This window comes from Euleptes europaea, chromosome 8 (genome assembly GCF_029931775.1).
Source record: "Euleptes europaea isolate rEulEur1 chromosome 8, rEulEur1.hap1, whole genome shotgun sequence".
Lineage (NCBI taxonomy): Eukaryota > Metazoa > Chordata > Lepidosauria > Squamata > Sphaerodactylidae > Euleptes > Euleptes europaea.
The window spans coordinates 50,495,920-50,522,488 of record NC_079319.1 but is presented as its reverse complement, the minus strand read 5'-3'; the positions used below and the strand labels follow the sequence as shown (position 1 = coordinate 50,522,488).

Here is a 26,569-nt window from a genome sequence, read left to right as displayed (position 1 = left end):
TGATGGGGGAAAGAGGAGAAAAGTGATAGGAGATTGGGGATGAGCAAGAGGGAAGGAAACAGGAGCAGAGGGATGGGATGTCCTCTTATCTACGTTTACACAGAACCCTCTTTATGTATCTTTCCAGTTCTGACTGCCCTGGCCCAACTGACAGCTGTTCTTATTGTTGTGTACCCCTCATCCCTGTACTACTTTGCTGGGCTAGAGGACATTTCAACTCTGACAAACACTCATGGTCTAAACTTGTCCCTTTCCCACAGGTTGGGATGAGTACCTCGAAACCATAAAGTTGGTTGTAGCAGTTCTTAATTGAGTTTAAGACAGTCATATACTTGTCCACTGGCACCTTTACAATTTAAGGCAATTGTTCCAAGGATACAGTTGGATTTTTTAAAAAAGGGAGTTTTACAATGGCAACAGGGTGCAATTATTATCAGTACTGAACATTGCTTGTGTTGCTTGACCCCGGGCCTTTCAATGGGCATTCGCCATCATTCGTTTAAAATTCATGATGAACATTTCTGTAACATTATTGCCAGTGCAGAAGTAAAAAGATTGGGACTGGAAAACCAAGGCAAATGGGGTGCGCAAAGTTTAAGCAAGCACAGTGTGTGAAACTGTTTATTTCAATTGATATCTTGCCCTCCCACCGCAATCCGCAAAGCGGTGCAACAGCTTTATTGCTTATATCGTGTGTAAGTTAAGATGTGAGCTTAAATTTATGACTTCCATGGGATTTTGGATGGTGAATACTGTCTTAGCTCTTCTCTTAAACTAAATGACATTTCCCTGACGCTGCATTTCTGCACACAAGGTTTTTTTTTTTTTTTTTGCTTCAAGTCACAGGTAACATATGGCGACCCCTGGTGGGTTTTCAAGGCAAGAGAGGTGGTTTGCCATTGCTTACTGTTGGGTATGTATTTAGTAGGGTAGTAAGCAAGGGGAGATTTAGGAGCTTGAGTTCCGCACGAAGGATCCTAAACCCTGCTCGCCCTATTGGCTAAGCAAACGGATCCTATTGGCCCTAAGCCAGCATGTCCCCATTGGTCACCGAGAGGGTATTCCCCCCCTATCATGGATCGGGGGGAGTGGCCGTAGGTGGCCAGGGGGGCATATAAACAGGGCACGTTCAGTGTGTAAGTTAGTTCTGTGCTGAAATCAAATAAAGCTGTGGTGTTGAACCCCGTCTCTGATCTCGTGAATCCTTCCCACGCGGACTTAACACTTACCTCCACATCATGACTCTGGACTTCCTTGGAGGTCTCCCATCCAAATACTTGTCAGGGCCAACCCTGCTTAGCTTCTGAGATCTTACACGATCAAGCTAGCCTGGGGCTAGCTAGGTCAGGGCTTTTTTTGTATAGTGCAGCATTAAATGATTGGAGCTTCCACCTGGAATCTAAAAAGGTGCACTCCAGACACAAATTTACAGCTGCCATGAACACTATGGTTTTAGATGCCAGAGCGGAATACAATGGCCCTCACAGACTTACTTCAACTTTTCCATAATACTCAAGGCAGCTTACCATAAAGAAGAGTAAATTCAGGCTTGCAAAGCTTACTACAGTGAAAAATAACAAAGTCAGCATCACACAAAAGAGACTGTGCAAGAATAGTTCTCTCTGCATCATTGCTTTTTAAAAATCCATAGATCTTCACTTCCCAAAGCTCATACCCCTTCTTCTCCTCAAACAGCCAACTGAATTTCATTTCCTTTTAGCTTTCTTTCACACGTTTTGTCACCAGGCCTTTGCTTTCCCAGTCATTTCCACAGTCTTCTGCTCCTCCCAAGCCAAGTTAACTTTAGGGCTTGTTCCTTCTCTGGAGTGAATGCACACCCTCCTTCCCTTGTCAACAATCATCATTTTGAGTAACGTATGCACCAACCCTAACCATGTCCCTGTGGTTTGCAAACCAAGGTGTTGCATATGTACTGTAAACTATGGTTAATTATTATTGAAGAAACTAAGGAGAAGGGAGTCTGTAGGAAGCCGGCATTATCTGCGGTGGACCACTGTCTTCAGCCCTTTAAAATAACCCTGTAAATCAGTCAATTTTATAGCAATATTAGAGATGGTTGCCCGATAAAGCTGCTTGCTAAAGGGTGCCCAGTGAGAACATGACTGCACTGACTTTTGAATGGGAAACTTCCAGCTCATACCCATAATAGCTCAGCTACTGCGTAGGGATTTTTTTCTTCATTTGCTTTGGTTGAGAGGTACCACTGATAGTTAGAGCTACAGTATAAAATGTTGCCAGTTACCATAGCCTTTGTAAATGACATTTCAGAATCGTCATGCATTCTAGAATGAGAGCTAAAACTGGTTACTTAAGGAAGCCTGCTGTACTCAACGGGAAAAAAAATGGATCTTTCTCCCGAAAACACCCACCCACCCCCCGGTCTGTTGGCTGACATGAACATCATCACGCTTAGACTGGACCTGACTGACAATGTTAGCATCATTTTTAGTTTATGTTTCCTCTGGGCTGGAACGGAGGCAGCAATCCCTGGTGAAGAGAGTGTTGCAGGGAGCCAGTCTGGACTGAGGCGCTAAGCCCCTACAGCTAAACTTTCCAGTCGAAAGGGAAAATTGTAGCTTATTAAATATTTAAGGATATGTTGTATCTGCTGTAGTAATTTGTATTAACTTTCTTCCCCCCCTTTTTTTTTTTGATAGAGCCGTTCCAGTAAAGAAGATCCAGAACAGCTGCGATTGAAGCAGAAAGCAAAAGAGGTAGGGCTTTTCAAGTCACCATGCTTGCCTTTGTGTTTTTAAGGGAAGGTTGGCAGCCCTCTCCTGGCAATTAGGTCAGGGTTTTATTTTGCTGTTGCATACCATTTGCAGAGGCCTTGGGGAAGGACAGGAACCGCCACAGGCAAGGGCAGCACTTCAAATGAGGTCAATGAATTATGAGCTCTTAACGTTTTATTTTCATAGTTTACAAAGAACTGTTTCTAGACAGGCCTAAACTATAGCAGCGTGCTTGGTAGGAATATAATGTGGGATTAGGAGTGGGGGGAAAGACACTTTGAGATTTAGCATCTGGGACCCGTACAATAGGCTACATTTTTCCAGGGTAATTGTTCGTTTTGTAAATCTGATACTGCTTATAATTCTTTGGCTGGGAGGCGGTACTGGGATTTAGTTTTAAATGGAAAACGCCTCCGGCTTTTAATTTTCTGGGCCCAGCAGTTTTCTGTTCTGGAATGGAGCCCTTGTTTCACACAGTTCATGTTTAGCTGCAGGGGTTTTAGTTTATAGCTTAGACTGGTTAAGCTTTTACTCCCAGAGGCCTCTGCATAGCAACTGCAGAAATCAACAAATAAGTTCATTTATGTCTGCTGCAGCCTCCTCTCAGTAGCTGACTTTTTACATTTCCCAATATCCATTTCCTGACTTTTCTAGCCGGAGAGAAAAAAGCTCCACTAATTGGAGCTTATTTTAATTGAGCCTTAATATTGGATCTCACTGGAGTTGCCCCCAGAGCTAGTGGGAACAGAATTAAATGAAAATACCTAAGGTTGAAGACTGTGTGAGTGAGAATTTTTTTTTACTTGACCTACAGATTCTTTCCCCCGCTGAATAAATCAAGCCTGTTCACATTTCTGATTAAGGATCTGACAGCAGACAATAATAAAGACAATTGAGGTGTGAGATGTGTGATACAGAGCTGAAGAAATTGGTTTCTATAGTTACTTGACTGATTTCATGCCATTTTTAAGGATCTCTGTGGTAAATGAGTGATTTTTTTTCCTGAGCAACCTTTTTGTTAACTGTGCCTCTTGAACTATGAAATTTGTTGTTGCTTAACATTGCCACGGTTGGCTTCTAGGTGCCAATAGCAGCAGCAGCAGGTTATTTATGAATGCTATAAAGTCCCTTATTGTTTGGATTAATGTAGGAGCTGAGGCAAAACAAATAGCAATCCAGAAAAAAGGAAGGTTTCAAAATCAGTTTGTCAGACTCAACCGAAGTGGAAGAAGTCCCACAAAAACGGGGAAGAGCAGAAGTGAAGTCAACTGGCTTTCTCCATCAGATTTTGAGCTTGTGGGAATAGACATCATGTGCAACTTAGTTTCAGCCCATCAATGTTTCTTTACCTCTGGCTGCAACAAATCTATACTCTTTTTTCCCAAGAGTCATGGTGGCCACACTGGAATATTCTAGTCAAAAAATTGCTTTGACCTTTAAATACTAGAGTGGCATAGCACAAAAATCAGCCATTCCAACATGACCAACGGTACAGTGGAATACAAGTGAGGAGAAGGTTGTATTAGTCTAGACAAGAAATGACAGCACAAGAAAGTAGTATTTTTCAGTGGATGCAGAGAAGAAAAGAGTGCTTCCGCTGTGGGCAGTAACTCCTTCCAGGTAGCATCAGCGATTGCATTTCAGGTGTGTGTTGGGAGGGAGAATCATTTGCAATAGTAATTTGGGGTAGAACTGTTTCTCTCTACCCAGAGCATGTTCAAGTCAGAGCTGGTAGTTTCTAGGTTTGAAGGTCTGAAAATTTTGCATATGAATAGCTGCAATGATGTCTATACACAGGATACAATGCAGAAAATGCCGTACTTTAAACAACCCTGCTGCCTTCCCACCTTGGCCCTAAATTAAGCCCTGGTATGTTTAATGGAGGAAATGCTTGAACATTTTACTCTGCATGGTTTTACTACACATACCAAGCAACAGCTCCCAGTATCATTCTGTAATATAGTACTTTGGATATACCATCCTCCACTCATTATGATGTTGATGTACTAAAAGAAACTGGGGATGCAGCTAAAAGAGAAAGTGTTGTGATAAATTATTAAAACAGTCTCACATTGCTTGGGTAAAATACTGTCTGAATAGGGATGTGCAGCAGAAAAAAAAAGTTTTTTAAAGATCTGGATATTGGAGAGGGCATAATTATTGGTATTCCAAATTATTTGGGTCACTGGTACCACTTTAGTGTTCAGATTCTGGGTGGGGGTGTTGGAATTTGGAAATTATTTAGGTCCAGTATTACCTATGGGGAATCTTTCCAGAGGGGCTGAGTATTTTTTTTTCAAGCAAATGAAACCAAAATTGCAGTGGAGCTGCTGCTCCCCGTCGGCTGAAGAACCTCTGTCAAACATATTGGACCAAGAGGTCAAATTTTATGGGCTCGCAAAACAGAGTCCCCCAGCCATCCTCCTTTGTTTCCTATGGGGAAAATCCCATTCTTTCTCCAGGGCAAAGAAGACAATAGCCAAACATGCAACAGCACACTACTACTCGCCAAAAGCCTCCCAGTACACACAGATTCAGCAAGGCCAACAAAATCAACATCAAACTAGAGTATCTCAGCAGAACCATAGGCCAATGTGGCAAACCCAACAGATCTTATGTCAAACCAGAGAATCCAAGCCAAACCAACTGAAGTCAGGGAAGGGACTCTATCCTCCAGCCCAACAGAAGTAACATCAAACCACAAAAGCCAAGCAGAACTCAAGCCAATCTTGCAGTGCAAGCGCAACAGAACCATTGTCAAACCAGAGAATCCCAGCAAGACAACCTGGCAAGTGCCCACTAACATTTGTTCTCATTTGCCTGTGAGAGCTGCCTTCTTCCTATTGCCCAGAAAACCTGCCAAAAAAATCAAGTTTGGCACTTTAAAACACTGGCCCTGAATATTCCCAGATACTCCCAAATATTTGGGATTGGGATACTGGTATCGCAGAGATTCCTGAATAGCAGCCCAGATCCCTAGTATATCTGAAAAATACTAATAAGGTATTTTGGGGGTATATATTCAGACCAGATATATCCAAACCCACATCCCTACTGTTTTAACATATATGAAACGTAAAAGGGGAAGTAGCTCTTTTAATGTTGGGTGTTGCTCAGGATCTAGTTAGAGATGTAAATGTTGGCAAAACACTTGGGAGCACAGACCATAATACCAGCAACTTCAGCATATATCCAGATGAAAATTTGCTTAAAAGTCCAATACAATCATCCTGGATTTCAAGAGGGAACTTCTGACAAAGTAGTGGATTAGATAAAAGAAGGTTTGGAAAGAAGGCTCGGCAGTTGTCACATCCTTTAACAAAGCTTAAAAACACTGCATTAGAAGCTCAAATAATTATTTTGAAGGTTGTGAGGAAGAAGAAGAGTTTGTTTTTATATCCCACTTTTCTGTACCTTTAAGGAGTCTCAAAGTGGAGTCTCACCTTCCCTTCCCCTCCCCACAATAGACACCTTGTAAGATTGGTGGGGCTGAGAGAGTTCTGAGAGAACTGTGACTAGCCCAAGGTCACCCACCAGGCTTCATGTGTGGGAGTGGGGCAACATACCTAGTTCACCAGATTAGAGTCCGCTGCTCTTAACCACTACACCATGCTGGTTCTCAAGCATGCAAGAGGATAACAGCTTATTTAAATACCAGTGTCAGGGGAACCATAAAAGCCAGAGAACCGGACAATGGTTTGGTAGACTATTTTAGGTAATTGTGAAAGGTATATTGAAAATTAGGAGGGTTATAGAGATTTTGAATTCTTTGCAGTGATAGAAGATGGGGGGGGGGAGAGATCCGTGTCCAAACTATTATTTTCTCAGATGTTGTGAAAGGTACGTCAAACCAAGGTGACCAAGGATCAAGTTGTAGAGGTAATTGACATATGGTAATATTATCATAGAGTCTTTGAAGAACTATGTAAAGTTTCTGAACATTTAACAAACATGCAGTTGATCAGTTGAACTAATATGCAGTTGAACTAATGTAATAGCAGTTTCTGAAAAAGGTGTCCAGGAGGCAATCTGGAAAATTAGGCCTGTCAACCTAACTTCCATCTCAGTAATGTAGGTAGAGCTGCTAAATACCAAACTTGCTTTGTTGGCTTCTATGAAGAAAGTCCTGTTTCACCAACTTATTAAAATTCTTTGAGAAGTCCTTGGTTCCAGGATCACCTGGAGCCAGGTTTGCTAGGGCCAGGCTAGAGGGTGGCAGTTCTGTGCCGGACAGGGGGCTTGGTGGGCTGCTGCCTGGCGGCCAATCAGCTCTCTCCCCCCGGGCAAAGGGGATGGGGATGGCAGTTACAACCATTAAAAAAGGGGGGAATAGAACGGAGTGGGGGGGGGAGTCCCCTCCCCGGTCCATCTATGCAAAATAAAAAGAGGAGCCCGACAGAGCAGGCTTCAGTTCTTTGCCAGTTTTTGGCCCTCCCTCCCTCCCTAAGTTAGGCATGGATGTTAATATAGTTGTATTATGTATGGTTTATTGTCACAACTTATGTGGAGTGCACATCAGGCAGGATCTATTTTAGGAGGAAAGCGGTCTGCAAACCCCTTTCCTCTGTTGTGGGAATCCCCATAAGGGATTTAGGGGAGAGACATGGTGATAAGGCAGGCCAGTTCTGGGGCAGCCAGGGTGGTCTCTCCCTAGGGTGGCGGAGATTTTATCAAATGGCTCACACCCAGGTATATCCAGTTACTGCCATACCCAGCTATTCCAGCGGGACCGCTGGAATAGATACAACATCAGTCCTCATTGGGGTCGGCAGATGCTCTGGATCCTGCCTCGGATGCTGCGCCTATCCTTACAGCTGTTTATAGAGTTAAGAAATTAAGTTGTGGCCAGTTAACACCATAATTCTCTTCTTTTGTAAAATAAAAATTTGTATTTATTGGACTTTGGTTATGGTTATTTTAAGGTTAGCCAATCCTCTCAGATAGCCTTGCACCAGCAATCAAAAATATAGATGGTACCACATTGCAGCCATAATGTATATACAAACATTGGTTTTCTCACCCAAAGCTCCTAACTAAATTTAGTAATCATGTGTTATGAAGACAGGTACTGTCGTGGACTGATAACTGGCTTTAAAAATGAAAGGCAGATGACAGGAGTAAATGGACAGTTACTGCAGTGGAGGGAAATGACAGTTGTTTCTCCCAAGGATCTGTTTTGCAGTTGATGCTGTTCATAATCTTGTGCTGGGATTAAATAAGTAGTCTGATGCTTGGTTTGTGACTCTGTGGCCTCAAGTTATAGAAGCTAGCCTAAAGGTTCCTCAGTAAAGGAGCAAAGTGTTTGCTATAATAGGCAAACGTGAAAATGCTATTGATGAGAAGAACCACCCTCAGTGTGAGAGCCCCTAAACTAACTTTCCATTGTTGCCATACCAGAGAGTCGGAAAACCTCTCCCAGTCTGTCAAGACTGGCCACTCTCACCTGAGCTCCAGCCTGGTTGTACCATAACCGAGTCAGGCCAATTAACTCAAACCATGTAAAAGGTTTATTAAAGAATAAAAGTTCAAATTTGATTAAAATACAAGTTACAGAATTCTTAATGCACACTGGCAAGAAAATAACCAAGTCTTTCTAAACATACTTACTACATTATTACATAGGAGATGTTGTTGCTATCCAGCTAAGCTGGTTCAGGTCGTTGCTGCTTGCATTGAGGCATTGCGATGATTCTTGCAGATAAGCAGAGTAACGAGAAAAGCAATAGCAGTATAGAATGTGAAGGAAGGTATCTCACTATGAGCATGGCTGAAGTGATGCTCAAGGATGGTAGAAATATGGATAGGTGAGAAGCAAACTCAGGCCATTTCATATGAAAGGCCTTGCCAATTTATTTTAAGAGCAATGTGCCTGGCAGAGTCCAGGATTACACTTGCAAAACAAATGCTTAAAGAGACACTACTGTGCAAAAGTTGGAAGTACTCTTCCAACAAAGTCCAAAGTGTGTTGCTTGCTAACTAATCCACTCAAATGTTGTAGCATCACTAACATTGCTATCTTTGAATTGTGGCTTCAAGAGATTTATAGCACTATGAAATTTCTGCGTGTGTGTATGAATGTGTGTGTGTGTGTGTATATATATAATATTGCTTTTTAAGTTTCATTCTGTATCTTAAGATTTTAAAAAAGCTTTTGGTTGGGGAGGGACTGTGGCACAGTGGCAGAGCATCTGCTTGGCATGGAGAAGGTCCCAGGTTCAATCTCCAGTTAAAGGAACTAGGCATGTAGGTGATATGAAAGACCTCTGCCTGAGACCCCGGAGAGCCGCTGCCGGTCTGAGTAGACAATACTGACTTTGATGGACCAAGGGCCTAATTCAGTATAAGACAGCTTCATGTGCTCATGTGGTAACAAGACTGTTCGGTTACAGGTCTAGTGGACATTAGGCACAACAAGAAAATATTGGTGTAAAAATTAGATCGGACATGCTAGGATCTCTGCGGACTTCAAAGGTGTTCAGTAACACTGATGATCTGGGCAGGAAATGGCAGTGCAAATCCAGGCTATCAGTATTATGGCTGTCGCTGAAGGGTTAGGTTGGTGGAAGCAGGGGCATAATGCAAGAATGAAATTGAAATGGTCTTGAGCAGGTCATTTAGATCTTGCTGAAACGGTCACAGTAGCCTCCATCCCATATTTCCATGGAAGATAACAAAGCAGTGTGTTTTCTTTCATTGTAGTGCTGTGCAGGCATGTCACGTTTGAATGACACAATGAATAATTCTCTGCACTGTCATTGATCTGGTTGTATGCTGTTCAGAGCCAACCCAGATTTACAGAAAATAAGTAGCATGGTCTAGGTTTCTAGAACTTCAGTAAACAGGAGATGCCTTTTTTTTTAAAGAGAGGATTGTTTGTGGGAGAAATGTAGGTTAATCTCAACTCAACCATGGATAGAAACCTTGGGCTACTAATTCTATTTAACCCACCTCACTGGATAGTTGTGAGGATATTTCTGCCACCTTGAGTTCCTTGGGGGAAAGGCAGGATGCAAATATGACATGTTCTTTCTGCTGTGTTGTGGTAGTTTTTTATAGGGTTTTTTTTTTTTTACAAGAGTGGTGTTGAAAGGCATTGTCTCGACTTGGTTTTGGGGTAGTACAGTCTTAGAACTTCATATTCAGGTTAATTATCCGTTTTCTGAAAACATGCTAAGTGTACCATGACCAATAGCCAGTTGGTTTAAAGTTAACCGCTTGCAATTGCTGGACTTTAGTACTAGAAGAAAATGTAGAATCATAGAACTTTACCGTTTCACTGAATATAGTCACCTGTAGTGCTATTTACCAGGCAGCGTTAAATAGCTGTTTCATTAAGCGCTTCATTAAGCGCTTGCATAGCATGCTGGCAAAGTCTTCAGGCTACACATGGAAAACTACACTCAAACATAGCATCTTCGCAAAGTGACACTCGGCTGTTCTATCCCTTCACTGACCTTTCTGCAGGATAACACTCCCTTGCACATGAGGCAAATCAATGCTTCCTTTTTACCTTCACTTCCTTTTCACCTTTTTCACATTTGCTTTGTTGCTTGCACGGGACACCAAAGTAGAAAAAGATCTCCCTGAAGAAACCTATGTGAAATACATTGGGGTCACAAAAATAATGAAAAAATTATTTCCCTTGCACCAATTGTCTCTTCACTTTCCTTTTTACCTCAGCAAGGCATGTTCCATGTTCAAGATGACACAGCAACGGGATAGCATAAGCAATGGATTGGACAATGCAACAGGATAGCATAAGCAACCACGTACTGCTGTCTGTAGCATTAGATGTTGCAAACGTGTTGTGAGTGGGGCAGGCTGGGTGAGGTCAGGCACAGCTCCTGTAGGGCTGATGGCCAAAGGAGGCTAGGTAGCAGACGGGGCTCCATGTGCCCGAAAGGATCACTCTGATGCAGCAGCTGCAACTCAGCTCCTTTATTGCCATTGGGGACCCTTGTTACAGGCGACCAAATGCCTCCTGCCCTTAGGCAGTTAACTCCACTCTCTCAGGTTCTCACTCTCATCACCAATCCTGGCTCCTCTTTTGCTTCTGGCTTCCCCCAGCTGCTGCACACCATGGCTTTAAGGTCGCAGCCCAAGAACTGGACCCGTCCCTGTTAATTAGGGTCCAGCCTTCTGGCCCTCAACTCCATCCTCTCTTCAGAGAGGGCAAGCGTGGTGTAGTGGTTAAGAGCCGTGGTTTGAAGCAGTGGAGTCTGATCTGGAGAACCGGGTTTGATTCCCCACTCCTCCACATGAGTGGCGGACGCTAATCTGGGGAACTGGATTTGTTTCCCCACTCCTACACATGAAACCAGCTGGGTAACCTTGGGCAAGTCACACTCTCTCAGCCCCACCTACCTCACAGGGTGTCTGTAGTGGGGAAGGGAAGGTGTTTGTAAGCTAGTTTGATTCTTCCTTAAGTGGTAGAGAAAGTCAGCATATAAAAACCAACTCTACTTCTTCAGTCTCAAGGGTATGCCTTTTATCTGGACCGCAGCCAGAAAGACTAACCAGCCTTGACCCCAAGTCAGGGTGCCTAGACATACTCTCGCCCCCAGGTTTGGCTCTCCTGGTTTACGCTCTCCCCTGCCTCCTTGTGCAGCCCCTCTCCTTCAGGAATGGATTCCCATCACCCAAGAGGGTGACCCCTGCTCTTGCCAGGGGTCATACTTGTCCGATTGTAACCAACAAGATGGTAGTACTCTTGCCATATAAAGACTAGGGTTTCCTAATTATACTCAAGTCTGGCATATGAAAACTTTATAAAAGTAAAAAAATCCAATCTCTGTAGTATGGAAAAGTCAGTCTTAGAACTGAGTAGAGAACAGCGTAGACTTCGCTTCTTAAAAATTGCTTCATGTGATTACAGCTATGCTGCAAATGCCGTTTCTCTATTGGGAAGGGCTTTAAAAATGTACCTCACTTTATTTGTGCTTCAGGTCAGATTAACTAAAATGGTTATTGTGTCACCTGGAAACTCCTGACTGCTTCAAGACCAGACTTTTAAAACCTATATATTATTATTAAAAAGGCCAGCAGCAACAAAGACCATTTTACAATTTCTGAGACGTTTTCATAGCAATTTGATCTTTACGCAGGTTTTTTTAAAAAATCTTTGTACTTGGAGCAGATGGGGAAAATCGAAAAAGGGGAAAATAGGCTTGAAATGCTTTCTTGGCTGGCTTCTGATCTCCTTTCAGTACAAATATATAGTAATGCTGACACCCCCATCTAAGTTTCAGAAGTTTTTGCTTTCTGGTTGAGAGAGAAGCAGCTTTCCCATCCTGTAAGCAGTTGTGAAATACGTCAACCCTCAAGCCAGTTAATGAAGGGCTGGGTTATACATGCATGATTATCATTTAATGACTGGTAGTGATTACCTGCATGTGTGAACAAGCCATGACAGTTCTAACATATCAGGACTCCTGATGTCACTTCCAGGGTAATAGTGGAATTGGTTCATTCTCACATGATATGTGCGCATGTGTGGCTTTGAGATTCAGTCTCACAATGAGCCAATGGTCATAACAATAATATGTAATGAGCTCAATGGACCTAGAATTCTTTATTTGCTTTCTTCATTTATACTCTGCTTTTCTCCCCAATGGGGACCCAAAGCGGCATGCATAATTCTCCTCCCCTCCATTTTATTTTAGAAGTGGCAAGTGCTTATGCTGGAAATTGTTCAAGACTTTCCATTCATTGGCTCCATCATCAACCAAAAGGGAGAGTGCAGCCAAGAAATCAGAAGGAGATTGAGACTGGGAAGGGCAGCCATGATGGAGCTAGAAAAGATTCTTAAGTGTAAGGATGTGTCACTGGAAACCAAGATCAAGTTAATTCATGTCATCATATTCCCTGTTACTATGTACGGGTGTGAAAGTTGGACAATGAGGAAGGCTGACAGGAAGAAAGTAGATTCCTTTGAAATGTGGTGTTGGAGAAGAGTGTTACGGATATCGTGGACTGCTGAAAAACAACAAATCAGTGGGTTATAGATCAAATCAAGCCTGAACTGACCCTAGAAGCTAAAATGAATAAACTGTTGGTCACATGACGAAAAGACAAGGGTAACTGGAAAAGACAATCATGATAGGAAAAGTAGAAGGCAGCAGGAAAAGAGGAAGACCCAACAAGAGATGGATTGACTATAAAGCAAGCCATGGCCCTCAGTTTGCAAGATCTGAGCAAGGCTGTTAAGAATAGGATGTTTGGAGGACATTGACTCATAGGGTCGCCATGAGTCGGAAGTGACAGGACGGCACTTAACACACACAAGTACTTATGGTTACTTATTGTAACCTGAAACAAATCAGAGCCAGGATTTGAATTTATTGTGTTGGATCCAAGGTCAGTTTCTGCCACTAGAAGGAGAGAGTAACTTTTTGATGGTTTGCTCCTTTCATTGCAGATCAAGTTTGCTCCTTATGCTATTAACTCTCCCGGGGGGAGGGGATCATCCCTCAAAAGGAGTATTTTGGTGCACTCATGGCTACAGCAGGAGAGGGGAGGCAAGAAAGCTCAGTTTTGCTAATGGAAGCACTTCATGTTAACAGCAACAGACCCTGGGATCCAACACATGGTCTTAAACGGTAATGAAACATTTTGTTGTAGACGTAACGCCACTAAGTCCACATTGCAGTGAACCATAACATGTGAACTAATCTGTCAGGTTTGAGTGTGATAAATTCTAAATGGTTCTTTTTTTTAAATATGCTGACTTTGTGTAAAAGGCAGGCCAGGGGCAGATGGCTTGAATCCAGATGAAGCTTTCAAGGCACTGTCATCTAACTTTAATTCATACATTCCTCTTTTCCCCCCTCTAAAATCAGATGCAGCAATTAGAACTGGCACAAATGCAGCAAAGGGAGGCTAATCTTGCAGCTCTGGCAGCCATTGGGCCAAGAAAAAAGAGACCATTGGATTCATCTAGTCCTACATCTGGAGTTGAGGTACGTGGTGGTTTGTTTCTGGATCTTTTAGTGGATCATTATTATTATTTTTGCTTTGTAAAAGATGTTACAGAATGTTTAATACAGCTGAATGGGTTTGTCAGCTTTACAGATGGAGAACTCTCTGTAATTTGTGCAAGACCGCCTGTTTTAGCTCTAGCAGCTAAATACAGGGGGAGTGATTTTTCTCTTGCTCCTCTTGCAAGTGTTACTACACATGTCTCTTTTGCTGTGGTGACGGCAGTCTTGCTGTTGCCATTTCTGACATCTCTGTAAGGCAAGTCACAGGTCCCTTCCACTATCTGTTGAGATTCCTTCTCAGCATTTCAAAACCTTTTTGACTTTCCAGAAACTTTTTTTACACCTCTCCATTTCTAATACTATGTGTGAATTTCGGTTCTCAACGAAACTTACCCCACCACCTTTCCATTATATTATTCTTGAAAAGATCCTGGGGTTTTATAGTCCCCATCCTTTTTGAGCCTGTGGGCATCTTGGAATTCTGACATGGCAATGTGGGCACTGCCACAAAACAGCTGCTGCAGGAGGCGGACCCAGCCACACAATAGCTACTGCAGATTACCCTCCTTCATTCAGTGAAGATCCTTGTGCTTTAGTGGTAGCTGCTGCCAAACCAACATTTTTAAAATCTGACAGCCATATTTCCAGCAGCCACTTAGAAGCCTTGCTGGGCAAAAGCCCTGCCCACTTGCTAGAAATACTTGACAGGCACCAGGAAGAAGAAGAAGAGTTAGTTGTATACCCCAATTTTTTCCACCTTTAAGGAGTCTCAAACAAGCTTACAAACTTCTTCCCTTCCCCACAACAGACACCCTGTGAGGTAGGTGGGCCTGAGAGAGCGCTAATAAGAGCTGTGACTAGCCCAAGGTCTCCCAGCTGGCTTTGTGTGTAGGAGTGGGGAAACCAACCCCGTTCTCCAGATTAGAATCCACCGCTCATGTGGAGGAGTGGGGAATCAAACCCGGTTCTCCAGATTAGAGTCCACCGCTCTTAACCACTCAACCACATGGCTCTGAAATGGGTTGGCAGGTGCCATGGCACCGATGGGCACCATGTTGGAGACCCCAGTCTTAACTCTTTGTCAAAGAGTTAAGACTGAGCAGGGAGCTGCCAAGCCTTCCGTCAGTTAAAATTTAAAAAAATATTCTAAAGCTTGTCACTTCTTATAAGCAACCTGAGACGCTAAAATGGATCATTTCTACTACCTGGGTTTGGATTTCCGGTGGCGGGCATTGGTGGTAGCAGCAGCAACTCTTGCTTTTCAGTCTTTGCAGAAGAAATTGAAATTCTCTAGTTAGGTAGTCTCTCTCCACAATGCATTTGAAGGGGATGGAAAGGCACATTGTTCTTTGCACTGTGGGGACACAGTCTGTGTTCATGTAGACTCTTAAGACTTCTAGGTTAATGTATAGATTGCTTCAGACCACTTCTAATATCTTTACTTGTGGTGATCAGTACTATCTTATTTGAAGACCAAGAACTGAAATTACAATAAATTTTGACCTGTTATGCCCCCCCCCCCAGAGAGCATTGCGCTCATCTAATACCAGCTTACTGGTTGTCCCCAGCCCAAGAAGTGTCCGGCTGTCCTCAACCAGGGCCAGGGCTTTTTTGGCCCTGGCCCCCCAGCCTGGTGGAACTCTCTCTCAAATGAGGCCAGGGCCCTGCGGGATATCACACAGTTCCGCAGGGCCTGTAAGACCGAATTGTTCCGCCACGCCTGTGGTTGAGGGCAGCAACGGTTTCCCTCAGAGCTGGCCTCCCTCCGCTCCCCTCCTTTCATTCACCTGATTTTTAGGGGGGCCCAATTGCTTCCTGAGGTTGGTCCCTGGTCCTGTGGGCAGCTAGTTGAGCGCCAACTAGCTGCCCACAGCCCCTCCCCCAACTCTTGCTTGTAGCTGGGGGGAGGGGCTGTGGCTCAGTGGTAGATCATCTGCTTGGCATACAGAAGGTACCAGGTACCAGAGGGCAGTCTACAAATCTATAAATAAATAAATAAATAAATAACCTCAATAGACATTCCTAATTCTCATTTAGAAAGAGAATTGCTTTACTTCAGGAAGATAAATAAGCCATGGAGTCTTTCTAGGCAGTACAAACCAGATGTAAAGAACAAATTACCAACAGCAGGAAACTTCAGTACTGTATTTCCAGCTAGACCGTGTTCTTGCTACATGGAAGCAGCCACTCTGAGCCCGGCTTTAGCTGGGGAGGGAGGGGTAGAAATTTAATTAAATAAATAAAAACAGAATTGAGAATGGCTTGAGCTTCTTCTTCCCTTGCTTCTTTCAGCAGCCATTCAGGAACAGTTTGGATTGTGCAAATAATGAAGGAGGTGTCCAGAAATGAATGCTGTGTGGGCCATGTGAACTTTGGCTAGGATATTCTGCTTCTCAGAGTACGGATGCTGAGGGAATCCACTTGACTGACCGTAATAGCAAATTAACAGCCTGTGGGAGTATTAACTTGCCTTTGAGCTTGGGTGTATTCCTTGAATTTTTAATAAATTAGTGGCTGTCTTCTTGCTGCATGTAGAATGCACTTTTATCTACATTAATTACTACCAAAAGACTTTAAATCATGAGCATAGCAGAAGAACTTTCCCAGGTCCCTCCCTTTACCATTAAGCTTTCATTAGGTAAATCATGGTGTTCAGTACTAAGTAGGAAAAGGCTGCAGGAAAATAAGTTAGTAATTATTTCTAGCTTTTACTTTTTATATAATCCTAGAGGCTACATAATGGCTGCCCCTTGGACATATTCTTGCTGTTGGTAGTGTGACTCTGACCTTATTAATTGCTTGTGCTGTATTCCTACATAGCATTAAAGGTGCCAGGTACCCATGGCAGAGGAGCATTTGAGCCATCAGAACAACAGAACTCAACATTTTGCACTGCATAAATGGTAGCACTCAGTAAGGCATGCGGTGTGTGTGTATATATATATATGTGTGTGTGTGTGTGTGTGTGCTTGTATGCACATATGTATGTTCTATAGACAACCTTATAAGAATGTATAGACTTCTGACTTCCTCTTGACTTTCAGGCATCTACAGGCTGTTTCCCACCATAGCAGAAGTTTTGTCTCTGGATGCAGCTTCCTGCTCCCCAACAATACATGAAGCTGTCTTATACTGAATCAGGCCCTTGGTCCATCAAAGTCAGTATTGTCAAATGGGCAGTGGCTCTCCAGGGTTTCAGGCAGTCTTTCACATCACCTACTTGCCTAGCCCCTTTAGCTGGAGATGCCAGGGATTGAACCTGGGACCTTCTGCAAGCCAAGCAGATGCTCTATCACTGAGCCACAGCCCCTCCCTAATCATTGTCTGTGAAGTGAGAAGACAAAATTAAGATGTAGCATCCCTGTTCTTTCACCTAAAAACATGCAACATAGCCCTACTTTGAACCCCTAAGCGAGTCTGAAAAACTTGGTTGTGAAATGTTCAGGTGTGAATCAGCCTCCTTTCTTGAGCATAGCTTTTATCCATGCAATGTTTGAGGGAAGGAATGATTTCAGTTCCTCTAATCCACATGCATGAGAGAATATATTTAGCAAGGATTTTTGCAAAGCTCACCTTCAGGTGCTCACAGCTCCAATCGTGAAATGCTTGGCCACGCGGCCTGTTTTCACTCAGAGTGCACAAGTTGGATGGAGCTTCCACGGTTTCTCTTCAGGCTGTTGCTCCTTGTGCTACAGAAGAGTTGGGTAGAAACTATTTATACTGAATGTAATAGAGGGTATGTAACAGTTGCATCGTGGGTATATTCTTGTTGTTTGTGTGTCTGGAACACACAAGTATAAGGTATGAAGCTGAATCAGACCCTTGGTCTATCAAAGTCAGCATTGTTTACTCAGACTGGCAGCAGCTCTCCAGGGTCTCAGGCAGAGGTCTTTCACATCACCTACTTGCCTAGTCCCTTTAACTGGAGTTGCCGGGGATTGAGCCTGGGATCTTCTGCATGCAGCGCAGATGCTGTACCACAGCCCCTCCCCTAAGCCTAGATCTTAAAAGGTGCTAAAAGACCAGCCAATTGCAATGTATTCCAATGCTTCCCCATCCTGTGTTCATAGACTTTGCTTGGGAATGGGGAAAGTTGACCTCAGATGTAGTTCACACATCCTTTCTCTCCATGGTGAGAGACTCCTGTTTACAGCAGACGGTATTCTCCAGCGGCAGACATGAAAATCAAGATTCCCAATATGAGAGTGAGGGATGAAGGGTGTGTGTGGTAAATAGATCTGAAGGAGTACAAATAGGGTGTGTGTTAAAAGCACTGTGATCACAGGTTATTTGATTTGGGAAATGCTATCTTGGAAACTTTTTTTTTAAAAGTAGCAGAATGCTTTCAGGTCATGTGTAACAAGGAATAAAAAAAATCTGACAAACAAAGTTCTGTTCTTCAGAGATGAAAGTATGGCATTGAAATGGAAGAATATGGCCTTAGGCTTGTATACACCATGAATCACCAAAAACTTATTTTCAGGAAAATTGACTTATTTAAATATGTAGCATTGAACTACTTCATTTCAAGGGTGCATGTTCCTAAAGCTGATAAATAAATAGTGCCACTAAAATAGTTTGACAAACACTTGTCCATTACCAGATATTGATCTTATTATCCATAGTAAATGTCAAAAATGACAGTCTGGTATGCACAACTCTTATTATCATGCTGATTGAGAGGAAATGCTTAGGTCTCTAAGACTTTACTAGGTACAGTTGCTGTTTTTTTGGGTTATAACAACACTGTGGCTTTAAAGAAGAAGATGGTTGGTCCCTTCTTAACCTGGGAGAGCTTCTGAAGCTCATTATTTGTAGCATGTTACTGTGGTTCCTCCCCTCCAGCTCTGACTTGATCATTACATGGCCTGAAGCACACCCTTGGAACACCAGTCTGTATAGCTACCCTAAGGATAGACGTTCCAGTATTATTAAAGTCTTGGGGTAGCTGATGCCAAAATGGGGGGGATGTGAACCAAGGGTTCAAGAAGATCCCTTGAGTCTTCCCTGCCCTGTTTAGGAGCAGAGAATGTGACCTTTTTGAAGAGTCAAGAGGCTAATGGTACCAAATAGAGCATTGTGGTGTTTAAGGCATTGATAAGAAGTTATACATATTTTAAGCTGTTGTTGGTGATATGGCATGAATTTAACTGCCCAATAACCTATTGCATATTGCAGTTATTCTAGTAAAACACTGCCTAGTAAGGTGATCTTCAACACCATATTATGGAAAACAGCATGGCCTTTCTCACAACTGAAACAACAAAAGGGGGGGACAAATTAAATTCAACCAAAATGTTGAATCCAAACCGAAAAGGTTGAGCTAAAAAATACTAAAATTACAAATATATAAATTTTAATATGGTGCACAGTAAAGTTAAAAACATAAGGCCTATATCACTGTTTGATGTATACATATCCTTAGAAGCCCAGCATGAAATAGAAGGTGGGGCATGGGAGCCTGTCCTAGTGTACAAGGAATAAATATGTTTACAAGAAGCCTTATGATACTAGAAGGGCTTTTATGTATTTTCTACTGTGCATTATGATATTATATTGTTAGGATGTGTACTAGACTACAATACTGTGTCTGACCACTGAGGAAGGCCTTTTTGAGGCCAAAATGCATTTGGTCCTTATTTGGTCATTGTACGGTTTCACATCAAATGTGTAACATGAGTTTCATGTATCTATGGACTATGTTTGACTCACCTATGATATAGGCCTTATGTTTTTAACTTTACTGTGCACCATATTAAAATTTATATATTTGTAATTTTAGTTTTTTTTAGCTCAACCTTTCCCACAACTGGACATCTCTTTTCTCACAAGTCCACTACCCCAGAGCAGCAGGCTAGATGCTATCCAGCCTTTTATTGGTGGCTGCTTTTTATCCACTAAGAAGTTTAGATATATCCAGTGGTATCCCAACCATGCCACCTTTCTCATCCAGTAATTTCCTGTACCCCAGAATATTGTTGGTAGGAAAAAGGTGTTCCCTGCTTTTTTCAGTTTTGGAATGAGCTGCACTAAGAAATGTAACATTCTTGAAGCCATGGTTCAGCTCAACCCAGTTTGGCATCAGTTACCCCATGTAACATTCTGCTTATTCTGCCGTATGTGGAAATTTTGTTGCACAATGCTCTTTGGTTTCCACACACATCCCATTTCAGCTGTATCCTAATTGAGTGCAAAAATAAGAGGCTTAAAGTTGTGAGTGGACCTCTCAGGACCAGTCGGGACTTTGGGGAAGGGGCTGGGAGGTGTACATGCATGTTAGTTATGTTACCAACATTGTGTGTTTGGTTCTGGATACCACTGGGTTGCCTTATTTTTTCCAGCTTATCCATGCTGCTTCTTTCCTGTAGACCTTCAAGTACATTGTGAATGAAGGGGGGGGCAAGGGGCCTTTGTACAAGTTCAGCATCTTATGTATCTTTTGGTTACAAGGATGCATAACAGTCAGAAAAGTTACAGGGTGCAGTATTTGCCAAACTGAGTTCATCAGAACTTGGAAGCTAAGCAGGGTCGGCCATGGTTAGTACTTGAATGGGAGACCACCAAGGAAGACAAACGTTGCTATGCAGAGGCAGACAATGGCAATCCACTGTCTCTTGCCTGGAAACCCCTAGGGGTCGCCATAAGTTGGCAGTGACTTGACTGCACTTTCTACCACTAGCGGTTCAAACAGCATGTGGGTACTTACAGTGCATTCCTAAGGAGAGTTACTCCAGTCTAAGCCCTTTGTTTCAATAGGATTAGACTGGACTAACTCTCCTTAGGAATTCAGTGTTTGCATCCTATTACTCTGAGGAGTTTAGCATGACAAATTATGTTAGCATATCTGGCAGTAGTTTGAATAGTCACATTAAACAGAAAGATTATATTGCATCCAAACTGAAGTAGATGTGGTGGTTACCAGCTTAGGGGGAGGGTGACAGTAGCTGTTCCTTTCAATATTATGGTGTGTGCACAACTTGGGTTGACTATCCTGCTTGAGTTTGGTTTTATGACAATGTGCTGTGCCTAGTGTGCCAAAGCCAAACATGTTAAATCAAAACATCAACAGTAATAAGCCAACCAAATCAACAGTAATCAAACATCAACAGTAATAAGCCAACCAAATTATTATAGCCCAGTTCAGAGTGCCAGCTTCAGGAGTAGGAACTTTTAGTATAAGTAGCACCAGCCTAGTCTTTTGTGTTGGCATCTCAAATTGCTTTGTTGACAATCAAATATTCATGGGCTGCAGTGGTCAATTTGGATAAAGATCAGTTGCATGTTGCCCATGAGGACATAAGGCAAATACTTCAGTTCTCATTAAAATGTGCAATTACTGAATAGGGGATTCCTTGGTAACAGCCCAAGCCATTTTCAGTGGTGGATCTTGTGATTCTGAATTACACAAAGTTGGCTTATGGGTGCGGTGACTTGGAGAAAAATGCCATCATCCTCAGAGAGGGGCTGTTTAGCCCCTCTATGGAAATGGCTTGCCCTTTAAGTTGCAAGTGACTGTGGAGGCTGAGTAGTCTCCCTTTGTATTTGACTGCAATGAGTTGGTTGGAAGAGACTAAAACAGCAAAGATGTTCTGTGCGCTACAAAACAGTAGCACATCTTTGTCCATTAAGGTCCAGTGTCATCTCAAATTCCTAGAATCTGTCAGTTTAAGTAGAAAATGTTTGCATGTAAATAGATTATTTTGGCTCTTATTAATGGGCTTAAGAAACGCAGCTTATTGGCCTATAGAACACTCTTCCAAAGCAAAAGGAACTTAATTATTTTCTTATGTGTGAAAGATGTATGCAATTTAAGTGACTGATTACATTGTTGCCTTGGGCTAAACATATTGATAACACAAATGTTGATGACATGTGAAGGGTCAAGAGGTTTGTAATTGTGTTGGTAATATGTTGCTTAAAATGATAATGGCAAAGAGCCAGAATATTTCAGTTTAATAACTGTCTATTAACTAACATGACACACTTTGTACCGTGTTACCTCCAGGTACAGATTAAGAATTTGTTGGAGCCACTGAAAGTGACATGCATACATGAATCTTGGGCATAATAGCACAAAAACTGACATTACATTTACAGTAATTTGTCTCAATATGTAAAACACTCCGTTGGTTACATTTGAAAAGACTTGTAGAAATGTCACAATGAAAACTGGAAGGACGACTATGTAGCTGAATATTAATATTAGTCTATTGTAGATCTTTGACTGTTTAGTGAAGTTCCAGCTTGAATGTTGATAACAGGATTATAAATATGCACACGTATTACCGAGTTGTTCAAGTGAAAACATGTATCTTTTTTGTGCTATGGCATGCTTTAGCCCCAGAGTCTTTCTCTTCAAATCAAAACCACTTGATTCTCAAGCATTTATGTATTTTAGTGCCAGAAAACTAACTCTCGTAAGAACTTTAATTCCAGTGAGATTCCCAAACCTATTTTTGAAGGGCTGTCTTTGTCACAAATATTAACTTTTAGTACAAAACATCAATGTAACAGTATAGCACGAGCCTTCTGATTTGTAATTCTGATGGTGTGTGTAATAGGGATCATTCAGTTCAAAAATATTTCCAGATGGAAGGCCTTTTGCCAAATAAATTGCACTTAAGCTCTTTCGGATGATTTAGTTTCATTGCTGTATGTGACCAGATCATATGCCTATCAATGTACCTGTATCAACTTAGGTTTTGGTTGGTTTTCATACATAAGGATAATAAAATCTGTTGAACATGACATATAATTTGGCTGTGTGCACATTTGAGGTCTCGACCACATTTCTTCATGTATGAGGGATTCCAAAATGTACCTGATACTGTCACTTGTGGAAGTGCCTCTAGCTTGGTCCAAGAAGCCCTTGATCATGTAAGATCTCTGTGGGTCTGTCCCACTTGAAAAATGATGTGGTTAAGCGTGATGCTTTTGAAATCACCTGTCCTTTTTTAGTGGCCCCAGTAATTAAGAATGCTGTCTATTGCATTGTGAGTCAGAAACCCAAGCCTATTCTGGTTACACTTTTTGTAACACACTAGAATGATATTAAAATAATTGCTTGGCTACCACCAGTCAGAGAACAGCTGTTTACAGGATGTTGAATTTGTCACTGACTCATTGATGTTCAAATTGTTTAGGTCCAGGAGGGCTTCTCCAGGATGGGTATCATGACCACCTTTAAAACTGTTATCACTAATGCTTCCTTAAAGAAGTGTTCAGTGTTCTCTGCACTCAACCCAGTAATTCTCTCCCCCCACCCCAAGTTATGATATGAAGGAGTCAAGCACTTCCCCAAACAAAGTTCCCCACATCCTCAGGCTACAATAACATATTCATCCAAACAAAAGCTGTTAGACTGTGCTGGGATAGCGCCCTAAGACATAACTGCTGAAGCGGAGGGGCCCAGGTTCTATTATTTACTGCATTTATATCTGTCTTTTTCCCCAGTGGGGGACCCAAAGCAGCTTACATCATTCTTATATCCATATTATCCTCAAAACAATCCTGTGAGGTTAAGTTAGGCTGAGTGTGTATGATCAGCCCAGGGCCACCCAGCAAGCTTCCATGGAAGAGTGGGGATTCGATGGACGTTACCCATGTGCAAAGTGGCACCTTCAGAAGGCTTTGCTCAGATTAGTGAAGCTGTTGCAGTAAGGCCTATTGGGAGAGGCAGTCCTGCAGATTCAAATATTGATATTGGGAAGGGGCAGTGGCTCAGTGATAGAGCATCTGCTTGGCATGCAGAAGGCCCCAGGTTCAATCCCCGGTATCTCCAGTTAAAGAGACTAGGCAAGTAGGTAATGCGGAAGGCCTCAGCCTCATACCCCAGAGAGCCGCTGCCGGTCAGAGTAGACAATACTGACTATCATGGACCAAGGGTCTGATTCAGTATAAGGCAGCTTCATGTGTGTGTGTTTTTCAAGTGATAATGGCTTAACTGAATAGTATCATATGCAACTGCATCACACTTAACTGTGAGGGGAGGGTTAAAGAGCACCACACAGATGAAAAGATGTAATTATGGCTGGTCAAAGCCCTGTAATTTCTAAAACTGAGCAATCTCTAGCCTATATTTGTGAGATTCATGACTAATCCTCTTTAGATTGTAAGTTTGTGCCTTTTAATTGTAACTGTTTTTCTTCTAATAACTACTATTTCAATCCTGTGTGCACTTACCTGGGACTAAGTCCCACTGAACTTTGTGGAACTTGGCATCTGTAGCGCACAGAGAAGTGTGTGTTCTTGGCAAAGTAGATTGACAACTGGAGTCAGAAGGTTTGGAATCATGTGCATGTTGATGGATGGATTTTTATGCGTGGATTCTTGAGCACTGTGAGCAAACTTATGTTAGAAATATTTCCACCTGAAATTCTTTGACTTCTAAAGGACATGACTCTTGGATTGCTGAGAATCCCTTGGGGTTTGTTTCATTTATAATATTGCCTGGAGCTCCATTCCATATCCTGTTGGAGTGACCTCCTTTGCAATGCTGTAATGGCAGCTGCTCTACAAAGCTAGTTTTCCCCCCTCCCTGTACTCATTAAGGGGTTGTCTCTAATGTGAACCACGACCATTTTGTGACTTACCAGGACAGCAGAACCCTGTCTGTGGCTAGCAAGCTTTCCTCCATACCTGTTTTGTTCACAGCCATTGAATATCTGGGAAAATTTCTAATGATGACATTTTTATTGTTTTGTCTTAAATCAGTGAATAATGCATCAGCAGCAGTATAATTCTAGCAGGAAAGAGAAGAATATTGTATTGTCTCCTCAAAAAGCCCATTTAAGCTTTCTGTTCCTAATTTGCTTAAGTGATACTGTTTGCAAAACACCATTTCTTGTTGCACATGTTCACTCCTGACACCAGTTAAAGTGTTTCTTGCTTAATTGTTTTAACGGTGTTTTCTAAGCAAGAAAGAACACTAAAAGCGTGTCATGAATTTTCACAGTAAACATGGAATAGTTAATACTGCACCACTTGCTTTCTAGTGGGCGTTTTAATAAGCGCAGCCCTGTCTCAAGCCATTGGAGTCCAGTAAGGGTGGCCCTGATGCAAATGCTTGCATAAATTTAGCAATGGACTGTGGAAGCACAAAATGAAACAGCTTTCAGTTGCTCTCACCATTGACTGCCCCGGTCAAAAAACAACAACTATCCAACATGTTTTCTTCTGGTGCCCCTTCTATCAAACGTTACGTTTAAATTTTAAAATCCTATCTTGACTCAAATTGAGGAATTTCCTAATTATTTAATGGTTCTCACTCTTAAAAATCAGGACCCTAATATTATTGAAACAGCGGCTAACTTTCTTGTTGGTATGATTGCAATCCGTTCTGCCTTATAACAGCTTTTCTATGTGTTTTACTGTATTTAGTGAAATGTTTGTTATGCCAATAAAGGTATCTGAACTACATTTTAATTGCAGAACAACTATATGTAATTGACTTCACACTCTATTCAATTAAAAAAGGAGTTTAATATATTTACTCCATTTATACCCCCCTGTTCTCTCCAGTGGGGACGGAAACCTGCTTACATCAGTCTCTTCTCCTCCAGTGCTGTGCAGTGGGCTAGGCTAAATGTATATGACTAGCTCAAGGTCACCAAGCAGATCAGGGATTCAAATCTTGATCTCCCAGATATTAGTATGATTCTCTAACCACTACATGAAACCAGCTCTCAAAACTAGTCATGTGAAGCAGTGGGTGGGGAGAAAGAACAAAGAAATACTACCCAGTGGTGCCAGCACAGCATAGGGGTAAGAAGCTGTTACTGGTTTAAGAGTGCTCTAGCTGACTGACTCCCCAGACTTGTTTGGGAGAAGATGCGGAATAAGCAATGCTCTTCTATTATGTTATGCCAAATATGACTAGTGAAGTTTGGGTAACACTTTTGTACAAGATTCGATTCACGTGGCTTTTAAGTTGTACTTTTTGAGTTCTGACTTTTAATTGCTGTGATATTTCTCTCTCCTTTCTCTTGTCTTAGGGCTTGAACAGGTCACCCAACTTTGCAAGGCCGTATCTTCATCCAAGAATGACACGCATCTGTCTCAGGGATCTGATTTTTTGTATGGAACAAGAAAAGACGATGAGACATTCTCTAGCCTTGTATCAAGCTCTTCTTAAGTAACGGCTAGACTTACCTTGCATTTCTGGCTTACCACTTATTGCCAAAGAAACACTGGAATGCACTGTCCTGTAGTGTATTTTTCAAAAGAAACTAGGGCAAACTTTATTTACAGTTGCACGCTTCTTATTTAGTTGCCACCTGTAGGGTTTTACTAAAGAGGGCCATCAAGAATATTCATTGCGCTGGAGAGAAAGGGCTTCAGGTGCCTGATACATTTCATTCTGCTGCATTATTCCATGAATAGTGGGTCTTTTAAGGTTGTATTTGAGGAAGCATCTCAGACTGTCAAATGGTCAGCATGCAGGAACGTTACCTACTTGACTCATCTTCCCTAGTTCAAGAAGCTAGCTGGAGGAGTACCTCTTGGGAGCAAGCCAAGGAAATGCCAGAGGAGGACCCTATAACTTGCTGCCTTTAAAGAGAGTCAGAAAGAGCCATCTCCAGTAGCATGGCTTGTGGTCTTCATACAGTTGAGCAGACAAGCAAGCTGGAGCTAGTTAAGCATTGATTTGAAGAGTCTTTAAAACCAAGGTTATCCAAATAACTAAAGACAATATTAAGAAGCACTTAATATTGGTGGGAAATCCCTGAGTTTTCAGTATAATATGCACTTGTTTCTGCATCTGTTTATAGATTTTCAAGCAGAGCTTTCCTTGAAGGACAAGCAAGGTGAAAAGCACTCCGTTTTATGTAATGTGCG

The 26,569-nt window shown here is 42.1% G+C and overlaps 1 protein-coding gene across 1 annotated transcript in view; it reads left to right on the top strand.

Annotated features, from left to right (window-relative positions):
- Positions 1–25,888, top strand: part of TAF4B (TATA-box binding protein associated factor 4b) — a 56,575-nt gene extending 30,687 nt beyond the window's left edge. Inside the window, exons 12-14 of the mRNA XM_056854052.1 lie at positions 2,679–2,735; positions 13,592–13,711; positions 25,726–25,888. Coding sequence (XP_056710030.1) covers positions 2,679–2,735; positions 13,592–13,711; positions 25,726–25,869 — 321 coding nt within the window. The 3' untranslated portion in view covers positions 25,870–25,888. The remainder of the gene's footprint in view (positions 1–2,678; positions 2,736–13,591; positions 13,712–25,725) is intronic.
- The last annotated feature ends 681 nt before the right edge of the window (positions 25,889–26,569 follow it).